This window comes from Triplophysa dalaica, chromosome 22, assembly GCF_015846415.1.
Source record: "Triplophysa dalaica isolate WHDGS20190420 chromosome 22, ASM1584641v1, whole genome shotgun sequence".
In the NCBI taxonomy this organism is placed as follows: domain Eukaryota; kingdom Metazoa; phylum Chordata; class Actinopteri; order Cypriniformes; family Nemacheilidae; genus Triplophysa; species Triplophysa dalaica.
In genome coordinates this window covers 15897734-15923666 of record NC_079563.1, presented here as the reverse complement: position 1 = coordinate 15923666, position 25933 = coordinate 15897734, and the positions used below count along the sequence as shown (strand labels likewise).

The 25933-nt window shown below is 40.3% G+C and overlaps 1 protein-coding gene and 1 long non-coding RNA gene across 3 annotated transcripts in view; one reads left to right on the top strand and one right to left on the bottom strand.

Moving 5' to 3' along the window:
• Positions 1-1822, top strand: part of LOC130411581 (uncharacterized) — a 50709-nt gene extending 48887 nt beyond the window's left edge. Inside the window, exons 4-5 of the long non-coding RNA XR_008905090.1 lie at positions 777-989; positions 1463-1822. This is a non-coding gene — a long non-coding RNA (uncharacterized LOC130411581). The remainder of the gene's footprint in view (positions 1-776; positions 990-1462) is intronic.
• Positions 1-25933, bottom strand: part of msi2a (musashi RNA-binding protein 2a) — a 112548-nt gene that overhangs the window by 21474 nt on the left and 65141 nt on the right. For both annotated transcript variants that reach the window (XM_056736316.1, XM_056736315.1), the window contains 2 exons: positions 7215-7297; positions 850-964 (listed from right to left, as the gene is read on the bottom strand). In XM_056736316.1, the coding sequence (XP_056592294.1) occupies positions 850-964; positions 7215-7297 (198 nt within the window). The remainder of the gene's footprint in view (positions 1-849; positions 965-7214; positions 7298-25933) is intronic.

The window sequence follows — 25933 nt, the reverse complement described above, 5'->3', positions numbered from 1 at the left end:
ATGTTCAGTCTAATATACCTATTTTATGCTCAACAGCTCAGATTCACTTTAAAATCAATTATACATCTGCGGCAGCTGAATCGAGCGCCGGTTCAAATGTGTATTAATCTCAGCAAACATACACGCGGCTCCTGACTATAAAGATAAATGACACGATTAGCTGCGGTAAACAAAAGCGAGAGCGCGCCGGCTTTAATGAGATTCGGCATATAAGAAACGTACAGTTCCTTAAATAATGAGCCCAATTCTGCTTTTTTTCATATGCAAATTATACAAAGTTCTGTCTGGTCGTCCCGTTCGGTGGGGTTTCATTTAGATAAGACGCAAGTTAATATTTTCACATGAGTGCTTTCATGCCCTCGTTCCCTCTCTCTCGCTTGTTCCTCCACAGCAGTAATCCATGAGAATGTCTAGAAAGTGCACGGCTTGTTAAAGTTAAGGATGAGGGAAGATCGAGGAGAGAACAAATGATACTCGTCCCATTTCAGGGTCAAAACGTCTGAGACATAACAGAGCAAAAAAGAGAGACGGCAAATCTACGACGTAACTGTTTGCATACTATATCATGTATAGTGTAATATTAGTATGTAATATTCAAATCTAGTTAGTAAAATAAAGAAAGAAGTAAAATGATAAGTGTGTGTGCTGATGGTTTGGTCTCATTCAGTCGTGGCGTCATTAGCGGGTGCAGAGGTCAGGCAGATGGCTGCTCTGAACATTACCTTCATTTTCCTCTTCATTTGAGCCATTAATACAGACATTTATCTGCTCGTCAGGTCTGCAGCACCTACACATTACTCTCTATCACCATTCAGACGGTCAGGTGAACAGTCACAGTGTGACACTCACTCAACATGCCCATGCCCAGCATGAAGGCGTCCATGGTGTATGGAAGACTTCTCGCCCTGCCCCTCGTGCCGGGGGGAAACATCACTTCCTTCGGCTGGGCCTTCTTACATTCTACCTGTGGACAGAAAGAGAGAGAGAGAGTGAGAGGAAATTAATTATTCTTCCATGTAATCCAAGATAAAATTACAATGAAATATTTCCATTGGCCGCAAGCAACAATCCAATGTATTATACATGTAAAGAAACAATTCAATCATATAATAATCTAACAAGTTACAAATAATACCACTGGGATCATTTTTATTTAAATCATTCAAAAAACCAATTTGTTTAGGAATTGGGATTCATCTGCTTTTGGAAAGGCATCACTACACTTCCAAGCGAAGTGCTTTTGTGACTCATAACAATAAGTTAAATTCTGTTTCCTGAACTTGCATAACTGGCATCAATTTTCTTTTAATTTATTCAGAGCGTCACATCTAACTTACTTAAAAAGATGAACTAAAAAGTGCAACACTATATAAAAATGGTTAAAAAACCTTCATTATCACCTCATTCACTCGATTTACAAAGTATTTCATCGTATGCAAAAATATATATTTTTTGTATGTAGTTACAGATCTTTATGGAGAGCTGAATACACAGTCTGAGTCAACGTCCCGTCATTTCTTTCCCTGATTCTTCTTTTGCTCTTTTCTCATATCCTCTCTTACTAGTTTTCTGTCAATTGCTGGAGTTTTAAAGACACTTCATCCTGTCATGTGTATATCCCCAATAATAGTGGATACAACTGCTGCTTTTCCTTCACTGTTTCCCTTCATTATTCACAATCACATCAGCATCTCATGTTATCCTCTCATTATCCTCCTCTGCACAAAAGCCTCTTCTTACATTTTTTCCAGACAAATTACTTTAGTCCTACATTGCTCATCCCTTCACCTTGTCTATGCGTTTTCTTGCATCTCTTTGCATCTCACCAAAGAGAGATGCAAAGGTGTGCCACCTCAAGATCTCCAAGCAACTGAATATATGTATATTTTGTACCGTTGCTGATTCAAACTGTTCTATATTAAACTTCAAAGCAAAATTAAAAGCAAAATGATTGTTTTTTTCCGCATTTATGTACTGAGAATGTTCTTGCTCTTCAGTATTGAGAAGTGGAGAGATGAGAGGAGTGTGCAGATTTATTTCATTAGGCCAAATGTCATTTATAACAGCTTTCTTCAGGGATGAAAAATAATCGTGGTGTTTTTGACAGGATGCGTCACTGCCACCTCGCTGTTTCCAAAACGAAGCCATAGAAAATTCTCACAATATTTTGAACAGAGCTCAAGTCATTTTCCTCTGTCAGTTTCAGTTTTGCATGCTTTACCGGCATGACAAACAGCGATACGTTTAGTGAAAATCACAAAAACTTGAATTGAATTCAATTAAAAGGTCCTGTCTTTCAGATTCTGCCCTCAGATCTCCCCTGCGCCGCCTCCTCGCGTTCTCGCGCTCTGATTGACATTTAACCTCCAGAGTTGAGCACATGAGCGGACAGCAGACAGCAGTCTCTGCCTGAGAGACAGAAATATTCCTCTGGAGAATAAAGGGGGAAAGACAGCGTGTCTCTGGCAAAAAGCGAGAAGTAAACAAACACACAAGCACAAACATCAAACCCGAACAAACACACAGACGCTCGCTCGCTCTCTGGTGATACGAGCATAACCGGGTCAGACTAGGAAAGACTTTCTTCCTGACAGGCCTAGCAGGCAGAGGATCTGATTTACCAAGAACATCTGCATGCTCACAAGACTGTGTGTTTGTGTGTGTGTGTGTGTGTGTGTGTGTGTGTATATGTGTGGTGTGCTGACACTGACTCTACCATACGAACAGGATGCATTTGCACTTGGCTGAATCTGTCTGCCCTCTGCGTTGATCGACTTGTCTGGATGCCCAGTGCCCGTCCATCTGTGTGAGTGTGTGTGTAGCTTGGCCCTTCACAACACACACATATACACACACAGTCGATATCTCTTACAGAGACACACACAGACGTTGCTTTGGCACAGCAGGACACACACGCACACATCTCTGCTCCTCTACTGAAGTCAAGCACACCGTGCCATCATCACTGCTCTGAATACATATTTTTGATGTAAATTCAATTTCAACAAAAAAAACATTTCTGGACAAGAACACACACTAAACAGAACTGTTAACAGGTTGGTGTGGTTTGTGTCTATAAAGGAGTAAAAACTACAGACAGTTCAAAAGCACACTCCACAACAACAGAGGGACAAATCTAAGAGAGGAAGGGGGGAAGATATTTGGAAGAATGTCATTAACCGAACAGATCTCGTCCTCAATTTACTGCCATTGTAAGTAAAAAAAATACTATGGGAGGGAATGGGGGATGAGATCGGTTTGGTTGCCGAACTCATTCCAAATATCTTCATTTCTGTTCAGAAGAACCAATAAATATATAAGGTTTGGAAATATCTGAGTGCGATATATTTTTGGGTGAACTGTCACTGTAGGAGGGGATGTTCTGGACTAACTGTTTTATGTCAATATGAACCGTTACTGGTCTAATTCAAACACTCCAGCCGGACATCATCCAGGAGAGATAACATCACCGCCTATATTCTCTTCACACAAAAACACGCACAGTGTTGTCGCTGTTGTCTTGTGTGTGCTTTAAATAGAGAAAAACAAGTAAAGACTTACAGAGACTCGTATTCAAAGATTCTCAACAGATTCATCACAGCGAGCTGTTTCATTAGTAAAACCATCCTGACAAACACAATCTAATACCCTCATCCATTCACTTCAGATGTTTAAACAGTGTCTGTGTGAATGACAGAGAAAAACATTCATTCAAAATAATCACAAGAGCTGTTGAGGATTCATTTAGTATGGGTGGCAATCTTATTTATTTAATTCGTGCATTCTTCATTCAGTAGGAATGCTATGCTGCCCTACAACTTGAATGAAGTATAAATATATAAAAAGCTCAAAAATGTTCCCTCTGCATTTTTGGAACAGAACATATATTTCTTATACTGTAGACCTCTCCGGATCATGTACACATCGCTTGTTCAACGCTGGTCCAGAAGAACTTCCTGTTTCAGTTTCAGTTAACGCTACACAAATGTTTAAAACAAAATACCAGCAACAAAATATTTATCATCGATTCAAAATGTTTAACAAACATCTTTAAGATTTAATATAATAAAAAAATTCTACTCATAAATAAAAACTGAAATCAAAAGTGCTTCTGAACCAGTAATCAGTCTTGCAAAGTAGTCTTGAATAAATATGACCCTGGACAACAAAACTAGTCTTTTGGGTCAATTTTTCGAAATTGAGATTTTGACATAATCTGGAAGCTCAGTAAATAAGATTTGTATTGATGTATGAGTGGTTAGAATAGGGCAATATCTGGCCGGGATACAACCGTTTAAAACTCAGGAATCTGAGAGTGCAAGAAACCAAAATATTGAGAAAGTTGCCTTTGAAGTTGTTCATCAGATGCACTGTGGCAGGCCATCAACTCACAAAAATAAAGTTTCTATATATTTAAGGCAGGAAACTTACAAAATATCTTCATGGAACATGATCTTAATATCCTAATGATTTTTGAAATAAAAGTAAAATCTATAATTTTGACCCATACGATGTATTTTTGTCTTTTACTAAAAATGTTCCCGTGCTTCTTAGACTGGTTTTATGATCCAGGGTCACATATAAGCACGCACGCACATACACACACAGACGAATATGAAAATCCATTTGTGAGGACAAAGAGCGACAACATCTGCCTGTGAGAGCTCCTCTCAGGAGCTAGAGGAGTTTAATCTGCTTCTCTCTGGGCTGTAATTGGTCAGCAGCTGTCTGAACAAAACACCCGTTGAATAAAATTCCAGCCTCCGGCAGGGATCATTTTCCACTGAGAAAGATCATAAATGACACATTCGAGAACAAAACTTCAAAGGGCATCTCCTAAACCCATATGAGTCCATACCGGTTCCACCCGATGCGTTAAAACACAGAAACAGAAGAGCTGAGCAAAAATTAAAACTGATTTAGGATCAGTTTAGTCTACTTCCTGCCCATCTGTGATCCGATTGGTTGACTTCAATGTTTTCCAGGAGTCAGTCGGCAGGCTTTAAGAGCCCGCAGGGAAACAACGTGATGTTTACAGCATATCAGAGTGCTCAAGAGAGTGCTCTTCAGAAAGCACTAATGTAGATACAGAATCTGACAAAACCTATGAGGTTTTCTGCTTATTTCGTCTGTGTTATCTTTACAACCCTTCACGGAGATCACGACAGCATGAACTGAATCTTACATGTCAGTCAGATGAACCCCACCTGTTCCAATCGGTGATTCTGGGCCCGAATGAATCAGATACATGCTGACAGACTGCGAAAATAGTTTCCTCCAATCAGGATTTGATATACAGACGACAGATAAGAACAGACATCAAATCAGTGAGCACTACCTTTCCAAAGACAGCCAGATACTACAAATACTCGCATTTAAATGTCCTGAAGTAACTGTGAGTGCCGCTTCCCTGCGGGAAGAGATTTATATTTACACATTTTGCAGATGCTTTTATCCAAAATGATTTACAGTAACCTTTTATTAAAGCTATATGTTTTATCAGCATGTGTGTGGTGTTCAGATCTACGACTATTGTGTTGCTTACATATCAATTGATCTACAGGAACTAAACAACTGCTGTGTTTTTAACTCTGAAGTCTTTTCAAACATGAAATGTTGAAGATGCTCTAGTTTGTAACCGATAACAGTGTGATTGTGAAAGCATCCTGTGATTTGTTCTGTAGGTGCCCGTGACAAAAGCTTCACTTCTTTCCATATAACACACTCAAGAATACAGAGAAAAAACAGCAACACGATTCAACACTTTACCGGTCATGTCAATGAGAACTGAGCTAAAGAAAGCGTTTCGTTTAAAACTGTCTACACAGGGAGGAAACAAAGTCACAATATCTACTTCCAAAAAGCTCTCTTTCTGTGTCTGTCAGCTGGTGTGTTAGGTAAAGTCTTTCTGTGTACAGTGTCAGTGTTGTGTTTAGGTTCTTTATGACACAGGCCGTCTCTTCATGAAGCCCCCTGTAGCCTTACAAAGACACAGCGAGGATCATCAGACCTGAAAAGCTTGTGAAGCTGGATGGACACTCAGATGGCAGACGGGTTCACTATGGCATGGACTCCTATCGTGTGTGTGTGACTATAGACACAGTTTCTCAGGGTCAGAGTTTCACATCTTTTGTTCGCTTCAACAGGCTGTAAATAATATCTGGAGATTGGAAGGTGAAGTCTGAACAGGAAGCTTGTGTGACTGTGGTGGGTCTTGGGTGGATGTGAGCAGGAAGTCTGCACGGATGTGTGTACATTTGAGATGTCAAAAAACTATTATGTCAATACAGAGATAGTAAAATACAAAACTGAAAAGCTTTTCTCACGGGATTGACTGACTACTTTTAAATGTTAAAAGTCACAGTTAGAGAGACGACTGTTGAACGGTTGAGACTAGAAATGCTCACGCTACAATGACAACAAACCACCAACATTACAAAAAATCGATCACACAAGCTTGTGTTCAGCCAAACGCCGTCTGTCCCCGAGTTCTGGAACAATTTGTCTGTGACGGAGGATGATTTTGATGGTTTGATCCTCTGCTCCTGATATTCTGTGCTACCCAGTTCTTCCCTCTAAGGACCCGACTGCTGTCCTGGGACGTGGGGTTAGTCATGTACAGCGCTAGGGATGGGTGTAAGCATAGGAGAGGTACTGATGCTTTGCACTGCACGGCTCCTGTCAATCACAGCACAGCGCCCTGCGGGGGCAACACGCGGCCGGGGGGAGTTCCTCTGTGCATGAAACATCCTATCAACTCATCCTTTCATCCTTCTGCTCAAACAGCCACTGCTGCCTGTCTTATACTGTAGTTTTCAACCTCCTCCTTTGGAACTGAGCATGTATAGCTAGACTTTTGACCATCAGGACCACATGAAACCTTATTTTTGCATGTATACTGAGCAGATTGATTTTTAAGTGACATGGAAATCTGGAAATCCTGATGTTAACTGAATGAGTGCTCAGACATAGAATCTCATTCATTAAGTGTATAAAATATACTTCTCCCACTGAATACTGCACACTTGTTGCATAATAATTTTACACACACGTGTAGAACATGCATCCACACAAGCGAAGCGCACACAATTTCACGCTTTCTGGACACTGCAAAACACTTTCCACAGTTTATACACACTCGGCACATACAAGCGTTTGCTAAATGGGAATAAAATATGAACCCTGCAAAAATCGAAAATCTGGAGCGCACTTACCATTTTATTATTGATTTCATGAAAATGAATTTCACAGACTTTCTCTACAATGTCTTCATTCTCAAACGTTACGAAGCCAAAGCCTGCGAAAAGACAAACAGAAAGAGGAACAGTCAGTCGGTGTAGCCTTTGAAGCCGGATCCAGCAAACGTCGGCCCCTGTCTGAGAAAAACATAGTAGTGGCAGAATTCAGATCTGAACGGACATTGTCTTTTTGAAAGCAGAGCGCTGATGAAATCGCTCTCACGACCGAGTGGACGAGAGGGAAATCGGACAGTAGAAAAGCACAAAGCCTGTTAATGAGATTCATGGAGCCACATCTGAATTTCATTAAAAAGCGTTCTGCGCTCCCTTCATTGAAATTTCATCGCATAACAAGCTCTCGTTTTAATGTAAATGTGGGGCTGGCAACCCCTGAATCTGTCTGCGACCGTGGGATCGTCTTCTTTTTTCATATTTATGAAATAAGAAGTATAACCCGGCTTAACAAGGATCTGCCTGTGCTTTCATTATAATGAGAGAAAGAGAAACGCTTTTCTACGCTGCCGAAATCAAAGCACACGAGGGAAAATGATTTTCTATTCCTGGGTGTTAAGAGGAGGCCAACGGTGAGAACACATAGAAAACAATTCAGAGAGGAAAATAAACACTTTACTCACTGTTTGTTTATAAAGACAGGATGCTCTTTCAGTCGCACAAAACACACACACACAATCCCCATCATTTTCACCAGACCAGCAAAAAAGTGTGGGTATGAAGATGCTAATGTCTGGCATTTGTGCAGTTCAGCAGTATTTTTTCGTACTGTACATGAATGAGGAAGTTTACAGCTATAAAACGGCTCTTAAATATCTCAACTGAATCTCCTAGACAGAAATAATATTAAATGGAGAACGCAGAGACATCTCAATAAAGTCTTAAAGGTCCATTGTGTATTTTTTTGGAGGATCCATTGACAGAAATGCAATCTAATATACATAACTATGTCTTCAGAGGTGTATAAAGAACTGACGTGGTAATGAAGCTTTGTGTTTTTATTACCTTAGGCTGAGCTACTTCTATCTACACACACCACGGGTCTCCTTACATGGGTCTCCATGTTGTTTCTTAAGAAGCCATAAAAGGACAAAATAATAACGTTATCTACTTCGGCAAAGAAGCGAAAAACAAGACGACATCTTAATCCTGTGTCAGTCACCGTAGTGCTTCCAAAGATATTGCAGCCGTTGGTTGCAATTTCGTAGCCTCACCACTAGATGCCGCTAAATATAATACACTGTCCCTATAAACTGTGTATTAGATTTGCTAAAATACAAAAATCTTGAATCAAAGGTCAAATCCAATGAGATTTTGATATTAAATAAAACATGAAGACCAAGAGTTATGCTGTCATTTACAATTCTCCATAGGAACATCTGGGAATATAGGCTCATTCACATCAATAAAAACAATAATAACTAGTTTACTGTCCACACCCAAAGACGATGATTTCAAGTTAATTATTTTGGAAAGGGGGCTTTTACCATTTTTGATAGACAGCACATTTTGTACAGAGACAGCACAGTATACAGTAGACAGACATGTTGCGATGGGGAGGGGAGAAGGCAGGATTAGAAAATGATTCGAACTCGAAAAAGCAATGTCTGAGTAATCATACATTCTGCAGGGATCATTTTATTTCTTAATAAATTAAGATGTTTGGAGTTCTTGCACTGAAAAATGCAAACAACTGTTAATCTCTCGCTCTCCGCTAGAGGAAACCACTGGATTCATTTTTCATAGGCAGTTCTGAAGTTTTCCCTGACCCTAACTCTTATCTCAACCTTTTAAAAGATTAAAGATGTTTGCAGGGCTCCCCTCTCGCTCTCTCTCTCTCCGGCGGTCAGCTGGGCGTCAGAATGAAAGCTGGGGGCAAGGGGTCAAGCGTAGCAGACTGCAGCAGCATGTGAAACACTCAAGAGATGCAAAGAGATAAAAGACCATAAAAGACGACGAATATATCAACACACCTGTTCAGCGCGATCACACACACCTGCAGGACTGTATTGGACTATATATTCATATGCAAAAAGATTTGACGAACATTATAGACATAATTTACATAGACACTGAGTACTGTTGCCAAGTATATGACTGTATAAAGAGGATTACATGTTTGCAGTCTAATTGACTGTTTGGAAATATTGCTTATTTTGTGTGTGTGCGATCTGAATGGTAGCTGGGTGATTTTTAAAACTAAAAAGAAGCCCCACAACCATCAAAAGCCATTTGTCACCGCAGATTTCTCAGGGATAAGCACACAAACACATCTGCGGTCTCTAGAGACATGAATTGACCACAACAAACGTCCTCAAATCTAGACAAACAGGTTTCACGTCACCATGCAATTCCACCAGGAGCCTGAAGGGGGCAGCGCTGTGATAACGGTGCATCTGGTTATGGGACAATCTTGACCTCTGTGTTAACAAACACCCACTCACTTTCACACACTTAGAATCTCACAAACAAACATAAACCCACACACATACACCACAGAGAGTCGTCCAAGTCCCTGTACACTGAAGAGGCAACACTTTTGAGAAGAAACATATGCTCGTCTCAGTTAAGTGTGGAGCTCTATCTGCTCCCTAGTGTGGCGGCTCCCAGTCCTGCGTTCACTCAGATCTGAACGTTCGAGACTGATGTCTCTATTTAACCCACAGTACTGTAATGGCTATGAAACTGACCCTGGTACAGAAGTTGTCTATTCTATGTGGTTTCAAATATGCAGACGGTATTGCAGACAGCCTTTGATGACAGGCCGCAAGCATTCATGGACTGTCTGATGCGAACTATTTTGTAAACTTTAAAGTCATTTTAAGCTGTAACTTTAAAAAACATTATGTGTTCAGATTTTTTTTAAGAGATGTCTGAGATAATTGGTACTTTATCAAAAGGTTATTAAAGTTTATAATACTACACTATTAAAATATTACATATTTGACTAAATTTTATTTGAAACACTTAAACTAAACTAACTTTAACTAAATCATTTTTTTTGCTTAGTAATAAACTAAAATATGTATAAGGTAAGGCATAAAAATTATTAACTGAAAATTAACAAAAATAAATTCAATTTAATTAGCAACAAATGAATCTAGCAAAATTAAATAAACTAAATTTTATTTGGAATAAGTTGAATAAGGTACTGTGTGCATTCTGAGCAGTTTTAAGATATTGAGTGCATTTGCATATGTTTATGATTTAGTATATATGTAAAAATGTCTTTTCTAAGATGTTTATCAGATGTTTCTACACACCAGATGTTTCCCAGATCTCCAGGTCTTTAGCAGACATCTCACAGATGCATACGAATATGTGATTAACTCATTATTGACAAAGAATGTCAGATTCCAAGGTGACGAAATATAAAAATAAAATCTAATTCAAAATATGAATAAAACTACTGTAAAATTTAAAACAAAACTTTTATTTAAGGTAAATGGAAATTCTGAAAATGTAAAGTCTATACACATTCAGCTTTGTTTGTACTATTTACAGAGATTGCCGGAAACATTTTTCCCACTTTGATTTATTCTTGTTGTATTTATTGATACAAATATATCAGCTGTTATCCGGTCATTACGGCAACTATTAGCATCATCATCCGGCTCTATATCCGATGTCTCCCCGCATTAATGTATGTACTGTATGTGCTGCTCACAGTGAAACAGAACACCAGTTTTGCTCCATCCTCAGTGCTGTTGACCCTTGGTTCCTGCAGTCTGACCTCCACCATTCCTGCTGCGTTCACCCCCAGGGCCTCTTCAGCACAGCAGATGGCTAAAGCACCAGTCATCCACGGTTATTAAGACCAACAGCGTCCCCGCGGCTCTGAGCACAATCAACACCTCTCTCTCTCTCTTCACAACTTTACCTTCACCTCAGACAATCTGCTTTGACTCCAAGCATTCCGCATCCGCTGGCACAGGTGGCGAGAGTTGTTAGCATTTTCCGGCTAAAATGCATCTCACACAGAGCAATCAGCCCACGTTCGTATATCTCTCTCTCTCTCGGGTTAACGGGTTTCCTCCTCGGCACACGGCGCTAAACCCATTAAAATGCTAAATCAATGAGACATTAAGTGATCTTTGCATAAAAGCAGACTGTGCTAGCGGCTCTTAGACATGTTTAAAGTAGAACACATCAGAGAGAAACTTCCAGAAGGCCGTAATTTGCGAGGGAGAGAGAAAGCAGCGATAGCTAAAGTTCATGAGCCGTCAGACTTCGTTTTAAAACGTCCACTTGCGCTCTCTCTCACGAAGGGATTTTTAAATTGATCTAAATGCTAAACAGCCCCCCGAGAACATTTACAGAAACACACATAAGTTGTCCGGTGCGCTCATTAGGAAACGGGAAGCCAGCTTCTGAGAAGGCACATCAGAGAGTGTAAAAACACACATTTGGAAACTCACACAGAGGAAGTTAAAGTAAAGTTTAGGTTGTGTGGAGTCTCAGATGGAGGGAGAGAAATCCAATAAACACTGAGGTATGGAGATCCATTATGCACCCAGGATGACGGCCGCTGTGGGATAGTTTAGATTACACCGCATGGGGAGAAATCATTAGCATCCTGTTGGAAACATGTGGTGGGCTGTGTCGTGTCCTCTGTCTCGACGCAATGAGAGATACTAACACCAGACTGACCACAGTTAGAGATTAAGTTATAGTACTTAAACCTGTCCTTGTGTTTCAACTGTTCTCACTTCCCCCCTATTAAAGTTTAAAAATGTTAACAGACACCACTGCTCAAACGTTTACACTAGTAATAGCTTTACTACTTATTCTTTACGACCCTAATAGCACAAATGCTGTAAGAACATCTAAGAAACGTCCATTTGATGTCTGCATTTACATTTGTGAGACGTATTTTTGGATTGTTTGCTCATCTGCAATATGTCTTTGATATGTCAGATGTGATAAAGACATCTAGAAGATGAATTAGAATAGACGGAATGCTGCCTTTTCTAAGACGTTTATCTGATGTTTTTCCACAGCAGATGTTCACACCAAACGCGTCTTGCACGAATAAATCGCGATATTCGCACGTAATTGTACACTTGAACATTTTGAGTTTACTTGCTTGATTCGCGCGGGAAATTCGCGTCATGGGAGGGGCTTCTGCCAGGCGGTCTCGTATATACATATATAGCTCAAATTGAGTAAAGAGCGATCTTTACAACTTACCAGATTGTCCGACCTCCTCATTCACTTTCTTCCAAGCAAGATTCTTTTATTCCAGTTTCGATAAAAGTAAGATGTATCGATCAGCTCCAGGTATCATACTGCATCGATGATTTTGTCCTCCATTGTTGTTTGGGATTTCCGCCTCCACTCGCCACGTCATAATCACGTCACTACTAGAGCAAGCTGTACACACTTCTCCTCAATGTTCACCAATAGTACGGAGCCGTGGTGAACTGCAGAGCAGAGGGCCGGTGACCTACACGTGTCTCAGATTGACATGTGCGGCTAACTACACTGACAACCCCTGACCTGCTGTCAATCTATCCCAGAACACAGTCACTCCAGAGCACTCCAGAGAAATAACTCCAGACAAAAGTGAACAGCTTCTAAGGAGGAGCAGCAAACAGTAGATATGAATTAATAACGTGCCGGCACTCCGCTCCATTCAGACGCTGACGTAACTCTATGTCGAACGAGCCCAATTACAGCTAGAGAGAGTCAGATGATTTATCAGCGCTGTTGCTCTGCCACACAACCGCTGTTACATTAATAAAAACAAAAGCGCAGATCAAAGCCATGAGGCTGAAATAAATCCCCGGCAGGTTTTCCCAGGAAATCCCGCGCGACGAGCCCCTCCAACCCCACGCAGACTAAGAGCGTTAAATGTGCTTTTGGTCGCCGGCTCCGTTGACTTCATCAACATCAGACCTGTGGCCTCAACAGCCAATTAAAGGAGAGGCAGAGGAGGAAAGCCGAGGGTGTTTATTTACCTGAAAACCCTCCGGTGAATCCAGGCCATTAAAAGAGGATAGCAGCATCAGCTCAGATCACAACACAGATAAATAACAGCTTCCGGAGACTTCTTCTCGACACGCACGAACACTCACACACCCTAGGCATTGTGCGGACACCTGTTTTGAGTCGTGCTTCGGCATATATTTAGATTTATTTAAAACAACACGCACTGATGAATCGACCGAGAATGTCAATTGAGAAAGCGTACAGGGTCAATTCTGATGTTATGTTTACTTTTCTACAGATTATAAAATAGATGCCTTCGGCAATGACGTACAAAACGGTCCACGCTGAGCGGCAGGGTCAAAGGTGACAGGTGGAACGATGGTTATGTTTCTTGTTTCCTGTGACCTGAACCTGAATGGGATAAAGCAGTGTGGTTTATGCACCCGGAGATGTGTGTTATGTGTGTCTGGGGCGGCGGGGGGGAGAAACGGTAACGTCTTGCTGCTTTACTGGTTTTATTTATGCCTGTCGCTTCCAGGAAATCTGTGTGTGTGGGCCACCTGCTTGCAAATTCCCTATAAATTTAATGATTACTTTGGTTCATCTCGGCTTTCCGTCCTGTCAGTTTGAATCAGCGTCCTCTAGATTCTCGCACGTGTCTGTGTGTGTGTTCATTCCCACGGCTTTCTTTCATTCTTTCCATAGTTTTACCGTCTTTCATATGTTCTTCTTAATAAGGCTTATTTCTTTTGAAAGCTATATGAGAGTGTCACAAACACAATATAGTAAATCTGTTTGCTTAGAAAGCATCTGCCAGAGGCATAAATGTAGAAATGCAAATGTGTGTGTGCTGCAGGTGAGGTGCTTTAGAGAATGCTGGCAAAATATTTTGTCTGTGTCTCAATGTAGGTCAGCTAACAGCACAGGCCATCCATTCCTGTGTCCTACTTCTAGACACGCGTGTGCAGACGTTGTGGTTCTACCTCTCATTCTCTTACTCCAAAGACCACGAGAAAGAGAAAGAAAATATAACAGGGATGAGTGACCTGTAAAAAGCAACCAAAATTATGCCATTATATACTGTATATAATATTCCTTTTTTTGGCAACAAGCATACCAAATCTATGTTTGTTTAAAATTGGTTTCCCAAACATGAATTAACTCACATTTGTCATTCCAAACCTGTATGCTAATTTATTCTAAAAAGAAGATATTTTGAAGAATGTTGGTAACAAAACAACACTTTCCCAATTGTCTTTCATTGTATGAACACAAAACCAGAGTGACATTTCTCAAAATATCATCTTTTGTGTTTTCCTGAAGAAAGAGTCATAAACGGGTTTGAACAACACAAGGGTGACTAAATGATGACAGCATTTTTTTTTTTGGGTGAACTAACCTTTTAATATAATTACAATCCCAGAACAAGTGCTGCGATAATCGTGTAAAAGAAAAAACTCAGAAAAAAACAACTCCTGCATTTCTGCAAACATGTGAATCTAAATGCAAAAGAAACATCTGTTTGTGAAAATGCTCCTCTCCTGCTAGGCAATATGATGTGGCTTTGATTTCCGACTCGAATTCCACCAAGATAAATCTGCAAACCCCCCTGCTGTACATGTCCCAGACCCCAGCGATTCCCTATCTGCCATCTCCATTCCTCCGCAACACAAAGCGGGGCATCCTTAAAGAACCGTGGTATGATCGGGCTTCACGCCAAATGCGCATTCAGAGTTCCGATGAGGTTCTTTCAGATTGGAATCGCTTTTGAATCCGCCGCTTTTGTGAAGTCCGGCGACCGTACGTGTTTATTCATCTGAGGCGAGGGGTGGATTTGAATAGAACACAATGTGTAACAAATTAGCAATTGAGCAAAATGGAGATGGCGAACAGAAAGGGGATTGACTCCGGATTAGAGGAACAGACAGTATGGATGTTTCTGAGGTCATGCAGAAGAGAGGTGGTGTGAAGAGAGGATGAGAGAATGAAAGGAGAGATGAGAGAATGAGCAGATTTCTCCATCTGTGCATTCACTCTTGCTGTAATTGCATTAGAATTTCAATGGTGCTTTCGAAAAGCGCAGAAAGGGAGCGAACCCTTCAGATGAATCAGACAGCGGTGAACATTTAAAGTGAATCGCACGCGAGCTCGCCGCAAAGTAGCATTGATTAAACTTAATTAGGCTTTTGGTGGGCACTCAGACTAGACTCGGCGTGTGCGCCGCAGCTCTTTAAAAGCCACACAATGCATCAGTTCATCTGTAATGAAGAACATCGATGATACCGCTTGTGTTTGTGCAGCCGAGATGAATCATCCGCCACAGATAAAGTGAAGCGATAGCATTTATGAGCCGTCAGTTTACATGGGCCGGACTTCTCTTAAACAATGCAGACTGGAATTTATCACAGAGCAAATTAAAAGCGAAATTAATTCAATCTCGGATGACCAGGCTCGATCAGAGCGACCGGTTATGCAAACGCGCACCGGGAGGCCGAAATCGTAACTTCGCTGCGTTCTCAGCTCGCTGGGTTTGTTCAGGTCCCCAGCCGAGTGTAATTGGTATAATTCGTTGTATAAATCAAAACGGCGAGCTCTGAAATCGGGAGGTGCTTCAGTCCTGAGCTAAGCAGAGGCGTGGGGAAGTGGAATTAGCTTCAGTGCAAACCTCAACGTCTGTCTTGTGTAAGTTCCTTTGTTATTTATCTGTTCAACCTGAGAGAGATTATTCAACACACAGAAAGTGTTTCATTTGAAAAAAATCTACGTAGATAAAAAACAACTATGATCTGAAACGTGAAGAAAAGTAGACGGCGATAAAAATAAAATGTCACACGTCAAGATGACAAGATGTCAATGTTACTAGTAAACCTGCACTTTAAAAAGAAAAGAAAATGCTGGGATGTTTGGACATTTATCAACATTTGGCTTTGTGCGTATTTTACCCAACTACAGCTCAAAAACACACCATACTTACAGCTTTTCATCTGTAAAGTGTTTGTTTATTGAGGTGAGCATGTAGGCGCTCAATGATCAGTAAGAGATCACCGCTGACGTGATGTTCCTGCTGCTGGAGTGTTCGCTCTTCTTTACGAAGCGCTGCACATTACTGACGGAGAAAGATCAACGGTACAAGACAAAGAAATGTGAAGTCACTCGAGTGTCTTCAGCCCCGGTATGTGTGGGCTTTAAATGTCAGCTCTGTCAGGGATCACACTCTCTTTCTAGAACAGAATAATAAAAAAAGGTTAAAAAAATTAATCTCTTACTGCTTTATTCCACACTGCCATTAAAATTAAACAGGCCTGCTATTCTTAAGTGTACTAAAAGACAAGCGGAGTCCACTGTGCAACCAGAGAGACGAATCCAGTTAACTAACGCCAACGTTTTTCAAAGAATATTTACTTAGATGACCATTTTTTGATTTTCTGCCCTATGATTTAGCAGTTTAGTGACCTTCACGTGTCTTAGATTTTAAGGCATAATTCACCCAAAATGGAAATTCTGTCATTATTTACTCACCTTCATGTCATTTAAAATCTCTATGACAAAACACAAAAGAAGATATTCTGAAGAATGTTCCGAACAACAGCGGTACCCATTCACTTCTACTGTATAGACACAAAACAAATGCAAGTTACTGTGTCCCGGCGTTGTTCGGTTGCCTTTTGTGTTCTGCAAAGAAACGAAAGTCATACAGGTTTGATATGACGTGTGAGTGAGTAATTGATGACAGAATTTCCTTTTTTCGGTGAACTATGGGCCATATATACTCCACTACATTCCATAAGAGTCTTTCTCTTCTGGGATTGACCAAAAACCTTTGCTGTGATCCCTTCAGGAGAATACATCCCCTCTTTGATACCACCTGGAACTAGAAAGTAGCAGAGCACAGCTTACGGCCTGAACTAAAGGCCTTTCAATACCAAAACTTTTGTCATCTGATCACTTCATAACATCTTTCTCCATTAAGATCACAAATACACAGACGCGGGATTGAATCTTGAGGGACAAAGACGGCAAACAAACAATCTAACCGGTTGATTGGAAGAGAGATGCTGCCCTAAGATTCTCTCTCTGTCACACACAGAGAAATTACAGCCAGGTGAAAATGCTGAACAAGTCCAGAGCTGCACTTCGCCTCTCAGGTTCAGCAATTAGCACTCAAGAGGGACATTTCTGATAATTAATTCTCAATGTGTAATTAGTGAGAGAAACTGGGAATTTAGAAGAGGTGCGACGGTGAAAGAGAGGGGAGAGGTGTAGTGCATCCAAGGAATATTCCACACAAAAATAATGATTCTCTGTTAATTAACTCTCCCTCGTGATGATGTCATATAGATCCGAGATGGCATAAAGATCAGCGATTATTGTTTTTATTATATTTTGGGGAGAGTTACTGTATGACTTGTGCATAAGACGAGCCAAAGTTTGCGTGTCAAAGTCATCATCTCTACTGTAAACAAGGCTTTTCATAAGACTGACCTGCTCACTTTCTCATACACACACACTCCATTCATTGCCATGCCAACCAAACGCTGTTGTCACTCTCCTCTCTGGACATCTTTATCAGCTTCGGCAAGAAAGCTATTGGAGTGGAGAGCATCTTATCGGACCAATTCCTCTGTGTAAAAATAGAAAGCGTGTCTGAGATCGGCATCTATCTCGCCATCTTATGACATTCACACAGCACAGAAAAATCTTTCCGTGTGTAATGAGCTGTGACTGGCGTGACAGAACACACTCCACACAAGTGCTCAGATGTTAATGGTGATTTATGCTATGAAGGCAGGTATTTCATAAAAGCACATTTTGTTGCTGTGTACGTGGGTGTTTCTGCGCTTCGATCGTATTCAAATACATTTGCACAGTGTCTTTCTATTTGTTCGCCTCCAACAGCATGTTATCGACGTCTTAAATACTTCTCTATGCGTTTTATTCGTTTGAAATCCAATTGGCGTCGAGTCTTGACAGGCTTATTCCTCACCCGGCGTGTGTAATTCTTCTTCAGGGAGAAATATCATTGATTTTTCATTTGAAATAGAGTTAATATGCAGACAAACTCTAACACAAAGCGATCCGCACAGACACGTGTATAGGCTACAGGTCAGCAAAACCACAGCTGGGTGTGTGTGTGTGTGTGTGTGTGTGTGTGTGTGTGAGACGGATCAGTTGAAGAGCAGAATGGAGAGGCAGGTCTTCATCCTTCAGTCCATCAAACCGCTCTTGACAGCTCTCTTTGGACAAAAAGCGTGTGTGCGTATTCTACGTCAGTGTGTGTCTCTGATAAGGGCCAGTGGGCTGCTTTGTCCTCGGGAGATAAAAGAGCCGAAATGAAATCTGAAGACTGAAAGGACGTTGTCCCGCCCCGAGAGCTTAGACAGAGAGGGGAAATGGTCTATTGGAGGAAAGAAAGAGAACAAGAGAAAGTCTAAGGTACTTGTGGAGACTTTCACAGCTTTTCTATGGTCTTTTGAAAGGCGGGGGACCGTTCCGTACATCTGGATTAAACACCTGCTAGATCAATTCAAGCATTAAGACAACACACAACAACAAACACACACAGGAGCGACTATTCACGCTCTCTCATTACAACTTGTAAGAAATTCCTGTGTTTATCGGAATTTGCTCATATCCAAATTATGGTATAATCACGGTTTCTAGAACTACGAAAAATATATCAATAAATTTACAGCTATGGAAAACAACTAAGAGTTTATTCATAATTTGATTTATTCAGCATTTCTCAATGTACTGTGACCATTCCAGTCCAGTGTCTGTTGTATTTCAACAAAATCAAACCTCAGAAGTGACAAAGTCAACCAACAACAATGTGAAAGACTGACAGCATGACAAGACACATTAAAACTGTGATAAAAGAATCACATAAGGTTATCACATAAAATATATGTTTATGAACTTTTCGTCAATACATGTACAAATGAAGAGTTTTCGATCATAAGTCTTTTAAAAAATCCTGTTTTTTATTGTGCATTCCAATTAAAATCAATCAAACTGCAGTTGGTTTGTTGTGATTTAAGCCATAATAACAAAAAATACAGCTAACAAACGTTGATGATGATAACATTATAAAAACATGATTTTTGAAATATTTCATTTTGGAACCAAGCTCCTTATCAATATCACTGTTGTATTGCTTAAAAGTGAATCGGAACTTTGCAGTATTTGAGGTCTGAAAACTACAGAGCATCTCTTCGGTTTCTTTTGTTGCAAATAAATGCAAATAGAAACTATATTTTTATTTGAAATGTTGTTAATAGTACACAGAATGAAACAAAAATGATAATTTTACCTAAACACATTGCTATTTATGGTAAACTCAGAAGTTTTGAAAGTTATTTTGAAATGGTCTGTTGAAATTTTCCCCGGCTGTATATTCAATGAATGTATGTTGTATGTAAATAACCAATAAAATACCCAGAAAAGTTTAGTGAATCAACAAAACCTAGCTGGAATGAAGAGGAAAGATACTTTCTCTAAAACTGAAAAATTGTATATAAATCAATGTACAGATGGCCAAACACATGAAAGCTGTTTCACAGCGTATACAGGCGGCAATTTACTGCAGTCTTATGTCCTACTTTTAGGACACGAATAAAAATTAATGAGTTGATTAAATTACTTTTCAGAATGGCTAAAATACATCATAACAAATGAAAAGGACCTTCAGAATCTCCATAAAAGAATAGTGGAAAAAGAAAGCGCATGTCATTTTTTCAAACATGCTGATTACCATGAATATTTTAATATCTTTCTGTGTTTTCTGTTGTGATATTTTTTTCAAATTCCACAAGAAACGAGTCTGCAACCAAACCTACGGACAACAGAGGGGCAACGACTTTCAGAACAATGAATGGATCGTTGAATGCAAGGATGGATGTACACACTAGAACAAAGAAGCAGAAAAGACAACACTTTTTTTCCAGAGACAGCGAAGAGATGTGACATTTACAGAAATAAAAAATAAAAGAGACGAAGCGAGAGAGAGAGTCTCCTGGGAACACTTCTCCAGAACATACGAGAGGTGGAGCGCTTTGAAGAAAGGCTCAGGGAAAGAAAAGAGAATAAAGCGTGCGTGTGTGTTAAGGTAGTGGCGATATATATATATAAAAGCTGTTCTTTAACTCTGACAGCAGAAACCGAGACCTCCCATCTTTTAAAGACCCATCCCATACTCCCTGCACAGACAGGTATCAAAGAGCCTCTGTGATCTGCCACGATTCCTGCGAGAGAGAAAGAAAGAGATGGGAACGCACAGAGAAACGAGCCGCTGAACACATCTTTGCCACCACGCTGACTTCTAAACACACACATGTGCTCATGGTAAAGCCCCAGTTGTTGATTTTTGTCACCTGGGAAAAGACCCTCATTATTCACGAGTCTCCGCCCCTTCCTCTCACCTCACGTACAATCAAGCAGCGTAATAGTCGGTGTGACTCAATTTTGCTTTACGGAATGCGATTGATTTTCCCTGAATTGCTCTCGCATGACAAACAGGCGTCCTCGTCAAAATGTAAATGACATTGAGGGGGAGATCCCACAGAGACCACACGTGTATGTCCATGAGCCCATCAATCTAACCCAAACCACTGACAAGCGTGCCACGCGCAGAAGAAACCACGTTCACGTTCGGCTCAATTAGCCGAGCGTCGCTATTGCCATGCCACATTTATCGGCATGTCAATAAGAGATAAAATCTGAGAATGATTGACAGCCTGTCAGTTCAGCTCATCTCTGCAAAACAATAATACTGTTATCAACAACACAGAGAGATGATGATGTTCGAACATCTCTTGCGGAGTCGTTACTATGAGTCAGTTTAACGGCTCAATTATGGATTCACAATTAAATTCTTAAGCAAATGAAAATGCCATTAAATGGTAAATGAATTTAAGTGTGCAAGTATAAAATCAGTATTGGACATGATGGTCTGACAGCACTGAGCTTTTAGGCAGCGTGGCAGATTTTTACTTGATGAAGCGAGCGAAGCTTCTGTCATGCGGATCTGATTTGTCTATCAGGTTTCTACAACAGGTCCATAAGAGTTGATGAGTGCTGTCCAATTCTCCTAAAGATTTTTCATCTGACACATCTGTCTCCCTCAGAACCACCTGGAGCTCGCACAAGCGCTAAACATAACCTGAATGTTCTCTGAGTGATAAGAAAATAGATCAGTCTAAAGTTAAAGCTCATGTAAACATTCTTCATTATTATTCTTTCACAATTTAAAATAATAGCAAATGGTCTGTTACTCACCATCATCCTGTACATGACTGTACATTGTGGAACACAAAGGAAGATATTTTGAGAAATGTCTCGGGGGTTTTGTGTCCATACAATGGAAGTCAATGGGGGCCAACGTTGTTTAGTTATCAACGTTTGTCAAAATATCTTCTTTTGTGTTCTGCACAAGACAGAATTTCCTAGAGGTTTGACATGAAGCTAAGTAAATGATGAAAGATTTTTCTTTTTTTCAGGTTAACTGTTCCTTTAACGCAAAAGTAACCGAGGGATTTATGTTGTTAACCTCTTAAAGTAACAGCATTTATAAATCATAAAGAGATCAGGAGATTCAGTTTATATATCTGGATGTCATCTGGTCGGCCTCTGTGTACTGATACTTTGGCAATATAGTAACTTGGAATCAGATGTTTACAGGAGGTGTGTGGTTTCTCTCTCTCTCTCTCTCTTGGCTGATGGCAGGAAACAGCTGTTAGTGATGCTCACTGCATTAGATATTTATAAGATTTGCCCTGAGAAGCTGCCAGCACTTGTTTAATAAGAAAACAGTTCCCCGCAGACTAAACGCCCACATCCACCGTCTAATATTTGCACACTTCACTATCAACAGATGGACAATAGGTTTGCACTCAAAACAGACAAACACCATTTTATAATTGGGCAGCTGTGCAGACTGGACGATGTCACGACCGTGTCCCTCTCTCGCTCCTCAAATGACTCTCTACAAGCTTTTAGAGGACAATCTGTCATCTTCCAGCTACTGTTTTCTCCAAAAAACAAGCCAATGGAAAGTTCAGGGCACTGCTCTGGAAAAAAATCCTATTTCTTTTTGTGGAAATCTACGTAAAGAGACGAATTAATAACAGATTTCAAACAGTTCCAGGCTAAGCCGTGCTAACCCTACAGCTTCTATCCACATCAGCACACAGCCTCAGACATATAAGTTATATTTGTTAACACAATGCACTTTCTCCCGGGTACACGTGCAGTCCATTTCTCTGATGGGGTTAACCGGATTCCAGCAGACAGGGATTTGACAGGGTGTACCGGACAGGTCAGTAAGTTATTAGAGATAAATAGCACACAAACCTGAAATAAGCCTGAGATGTAATGTGTTTGCACAAGCATGTATTTGATAAACTTAATACGCTGTGGACTCAGCGTTCTTCATGCTGGCCTCAATCTCAGAGAGTTTAACCCGTGTCCCTGATTCCCCACCACAAGTCTGTATATATACACAACATATACATTAGCACTAGGAGATTAAAAGGTGAAAGGTTGTAACAACGACAACTGAAATGCAATATTTTCAGTTCCAGAAGACATGGCTCGACCACACATCTAGTTAAACTGTAACCCGGATACAAGGAAACTGGATGTAAAGATGTTTGTACACACTTTGCAAACCTTCAACTTACGGTTCTGAGGTTAAGATGAGGTAAAAACTGATAAATCTGATTCATATGCCAGTTTTAAGAGTTTATCATAGACGGTTTCATCGACACACACGCCGAAGTTAACTTCCGCCCTGTGTCTGGTTATCAGTCTGGCAAGCGGCTGATAATTAAAAAAGTTTCATTTATATTAATAGATTCACTGATATATCAGTATTGTTTAATAAAAGCTATTTTTCACACTATTGGCTATCGGCCGATAGTTTAAAAACAGCCAATGATCAGGGCTGATGTAATCTATCAATCAAATAAGGACAGGAAAATGCAATGAATCTGTGCTCTGTCAATAGAAAATGTTAAGAAGAATCACCAGTTTGATGTTCAATATTAATAGTCATTATATGAATTAATAACATTCAGAAAATTGAGAACAATTTAAGGGATAGTTCAGACAAAAATTCAAATTCTGTGATCATTTACTCAACCTCAGATTAATTTAAATCTGTATACATTTATTTTGTTCTGCTAAACACAAAGGAAGATATTTAGCAGAATGTCAGTAACCAAACAGTTTTCATCCCCCATTGACTTCCCTACTATGGCAGAACTGTTCGGGTACTGGCATTCCTCCAAATATCTTCTTTTGTGTTTAGCAGAAAAAAGAAGTTTATACAGATTTGAAACAACTTGAGGGGGAGTAAATGATGACAGAAATGTCCTTTTTGGGTGAACTATCCCTTTAATTTTCATCTTCGAAATCTGTTTAGGCAGATATCACTTTGAATAATCGGCTATCGGTATTGGTGGAGAAATTTAGTCTCATCGCATCTCTAATATACATTTATATTAATATTTTATTGTATATAAATTATATTAAATTAAATTCAAAGTAATCAACATTTATTGAGATCTACCGGAAGTTATGTGTGAGCCACTAAAACCGTCGACAAATGGAAAATCCATTTTAAAGCCGCTTTAATCAAATACATGTCACAATTTGGAAGAGAAAACCACTGCAACTTCTGTTTTTTGGCAACTTTAAATCTTCATTTCTGACTGATCACCCATCTATATACAGTAGGTGACAACTTCCCATTCATTCATTCATTCATTTATTCACTTCGAACAGTGATGAGAATGAAAAGAAACACAGAACGCAAATGTTTTTTTCTGGGCGACTGAAGCGAACAGACTCTGTAAACAGGCCATATATCCTGTGGTGGCAATCACAGGCTGTTTCTGAGGAATTCTGAGATGCTAGGAAAGCAAGATGAAGAGAGAAATAAAGAGTATGTCTGATCAATGACACTGAGAGCTATAAACCCCCGCTCGATTGTCAATCTGATCGCCGCTATAAGAGTCAGAGTGAAAGCAGAATATCAATGACACAACTAACAAAAACCTCACACATAAATACAGTAAAAGGGCACAAAGTTATCAGAGCCAAACAGACACACACATTCTGGGGACCCGGGAACGCCGATCCAGGTAAGCAGATTACAGACACACACAATACAGCCTTCTGTTCGCCTTCCAGGAACAAACCCATCCTCTCCAGCATCGTGCAAACGCAAAACAAAACCTTGTGCACGGCCAAGAACTACAAACTCAGCCGAACACCTGCTTTTCGCTATCTTTCCTTACTCTTTCCTGCTAAACAATAAAAATCATAATTTATGCTCTCTGTTGATCAAACTGAGACGCTGTTACTTTTACTTACATCATTTGAAAATCACAAAGTTCCAGCTGTAATCAAACGCTCCTTCTGAAGCCTGTTGAGCGGGAATATCAGCATCCGTGACGTTACACCGGCTTTCATCATCTCGGTAGACTTTTATATTTCGGGAAAATTGGCCAAGAAAAAGAGCTTGAACGTCTGCCATGGGAATTACAGGTGTGACGCATCTTTTGTTGCAAGGGGAACAAAAATCTGTGTGAGAAAAATGTGTGAAACGGACCAAGAAACATGCTATCGATTTAAAGGAAAGTGGAATCATGGGAATTGATGTCCCGCCTTTGGCACTGTCAGCACTGCATTAAATCGGACCCAATAGTCATCTAGACTAAAACAACTCCACCTTCCGTCAGACACAAGCATGTTCGATGGGAAACTAAAAAAGTCCTTTAATGGTAAGCGGAATATAACCTTAAAGGCTCTTCATACACTCTTCCATACTGTACCGTATGCCGTTTTAAAAATAAACCATAAATGCTGGTCTTTATGACGCCGTGTTATTTCACGCACAGTATGTGTTCTGCCAGAGCCGGGTCTGGACGGCCGCTGGGTATTCACAGTAACGGCACACAATGGTCTCACAAAAGCGACCAGCAGAGCTCTGATGAAAATCACACCATTACATCTGTAATTAACAGCATGAAATCCTGCCACAAAACCCCTTCACTGTCTGAATAACATCCCTGATCCACACACCCACAGGAGAGCCGATGCGTGTTCCCACAATTCACTGGGGCAGCGGGGACTGATGGAGCTTTGGAGCTCAATTTCCAACACAATCATCCTCATTTCAGCCTGCAAATGCCAGAGAGATCTGCTGCAGTCTCTTTAGTCAGTGAGTGTGTGAGAGAGAGAGAGAGAGAGAGAGGGGGGGGGAGAGAGGGAGAGAGAGATAAAGAGAGAGAAAGAGAGTGAGAGAGAGAGTGAGAGAGAGAGAGAGAGAGAGAGAAGAATAGAGGCTAACAAAGAGCATCTTTAAACAGCAGTTTAACAGTCACCTGGAGGGCATGAAGGACATGAGCGAGAATTTGAGAGAAAGCAGATAGTTTGTATGCAAGAATATGTATGTGTGTGTGTGTGTGTGTGTGCGTGCGTGCGTGTGTGTGTGTGTGTGTGTGTGCGCGAGTGGTATTTGCAAGACAAATTCTTTCTGGAACAATCTGTACTGTACATGTTCATTTCATTATAATGAAAAGAACAAAAGAAATACAAACTTATGATTCGCTGATATTAAATAAGACAAACTCCACTCATTGCTCATCCTTCAGGACAGAGATTCTTTAAAAGCCTTCACAAAATATATAATCCTACAGAATTGTCTGGCAATGGCACTTAATACGACAGTAGAGAAGATCAGAGCGACT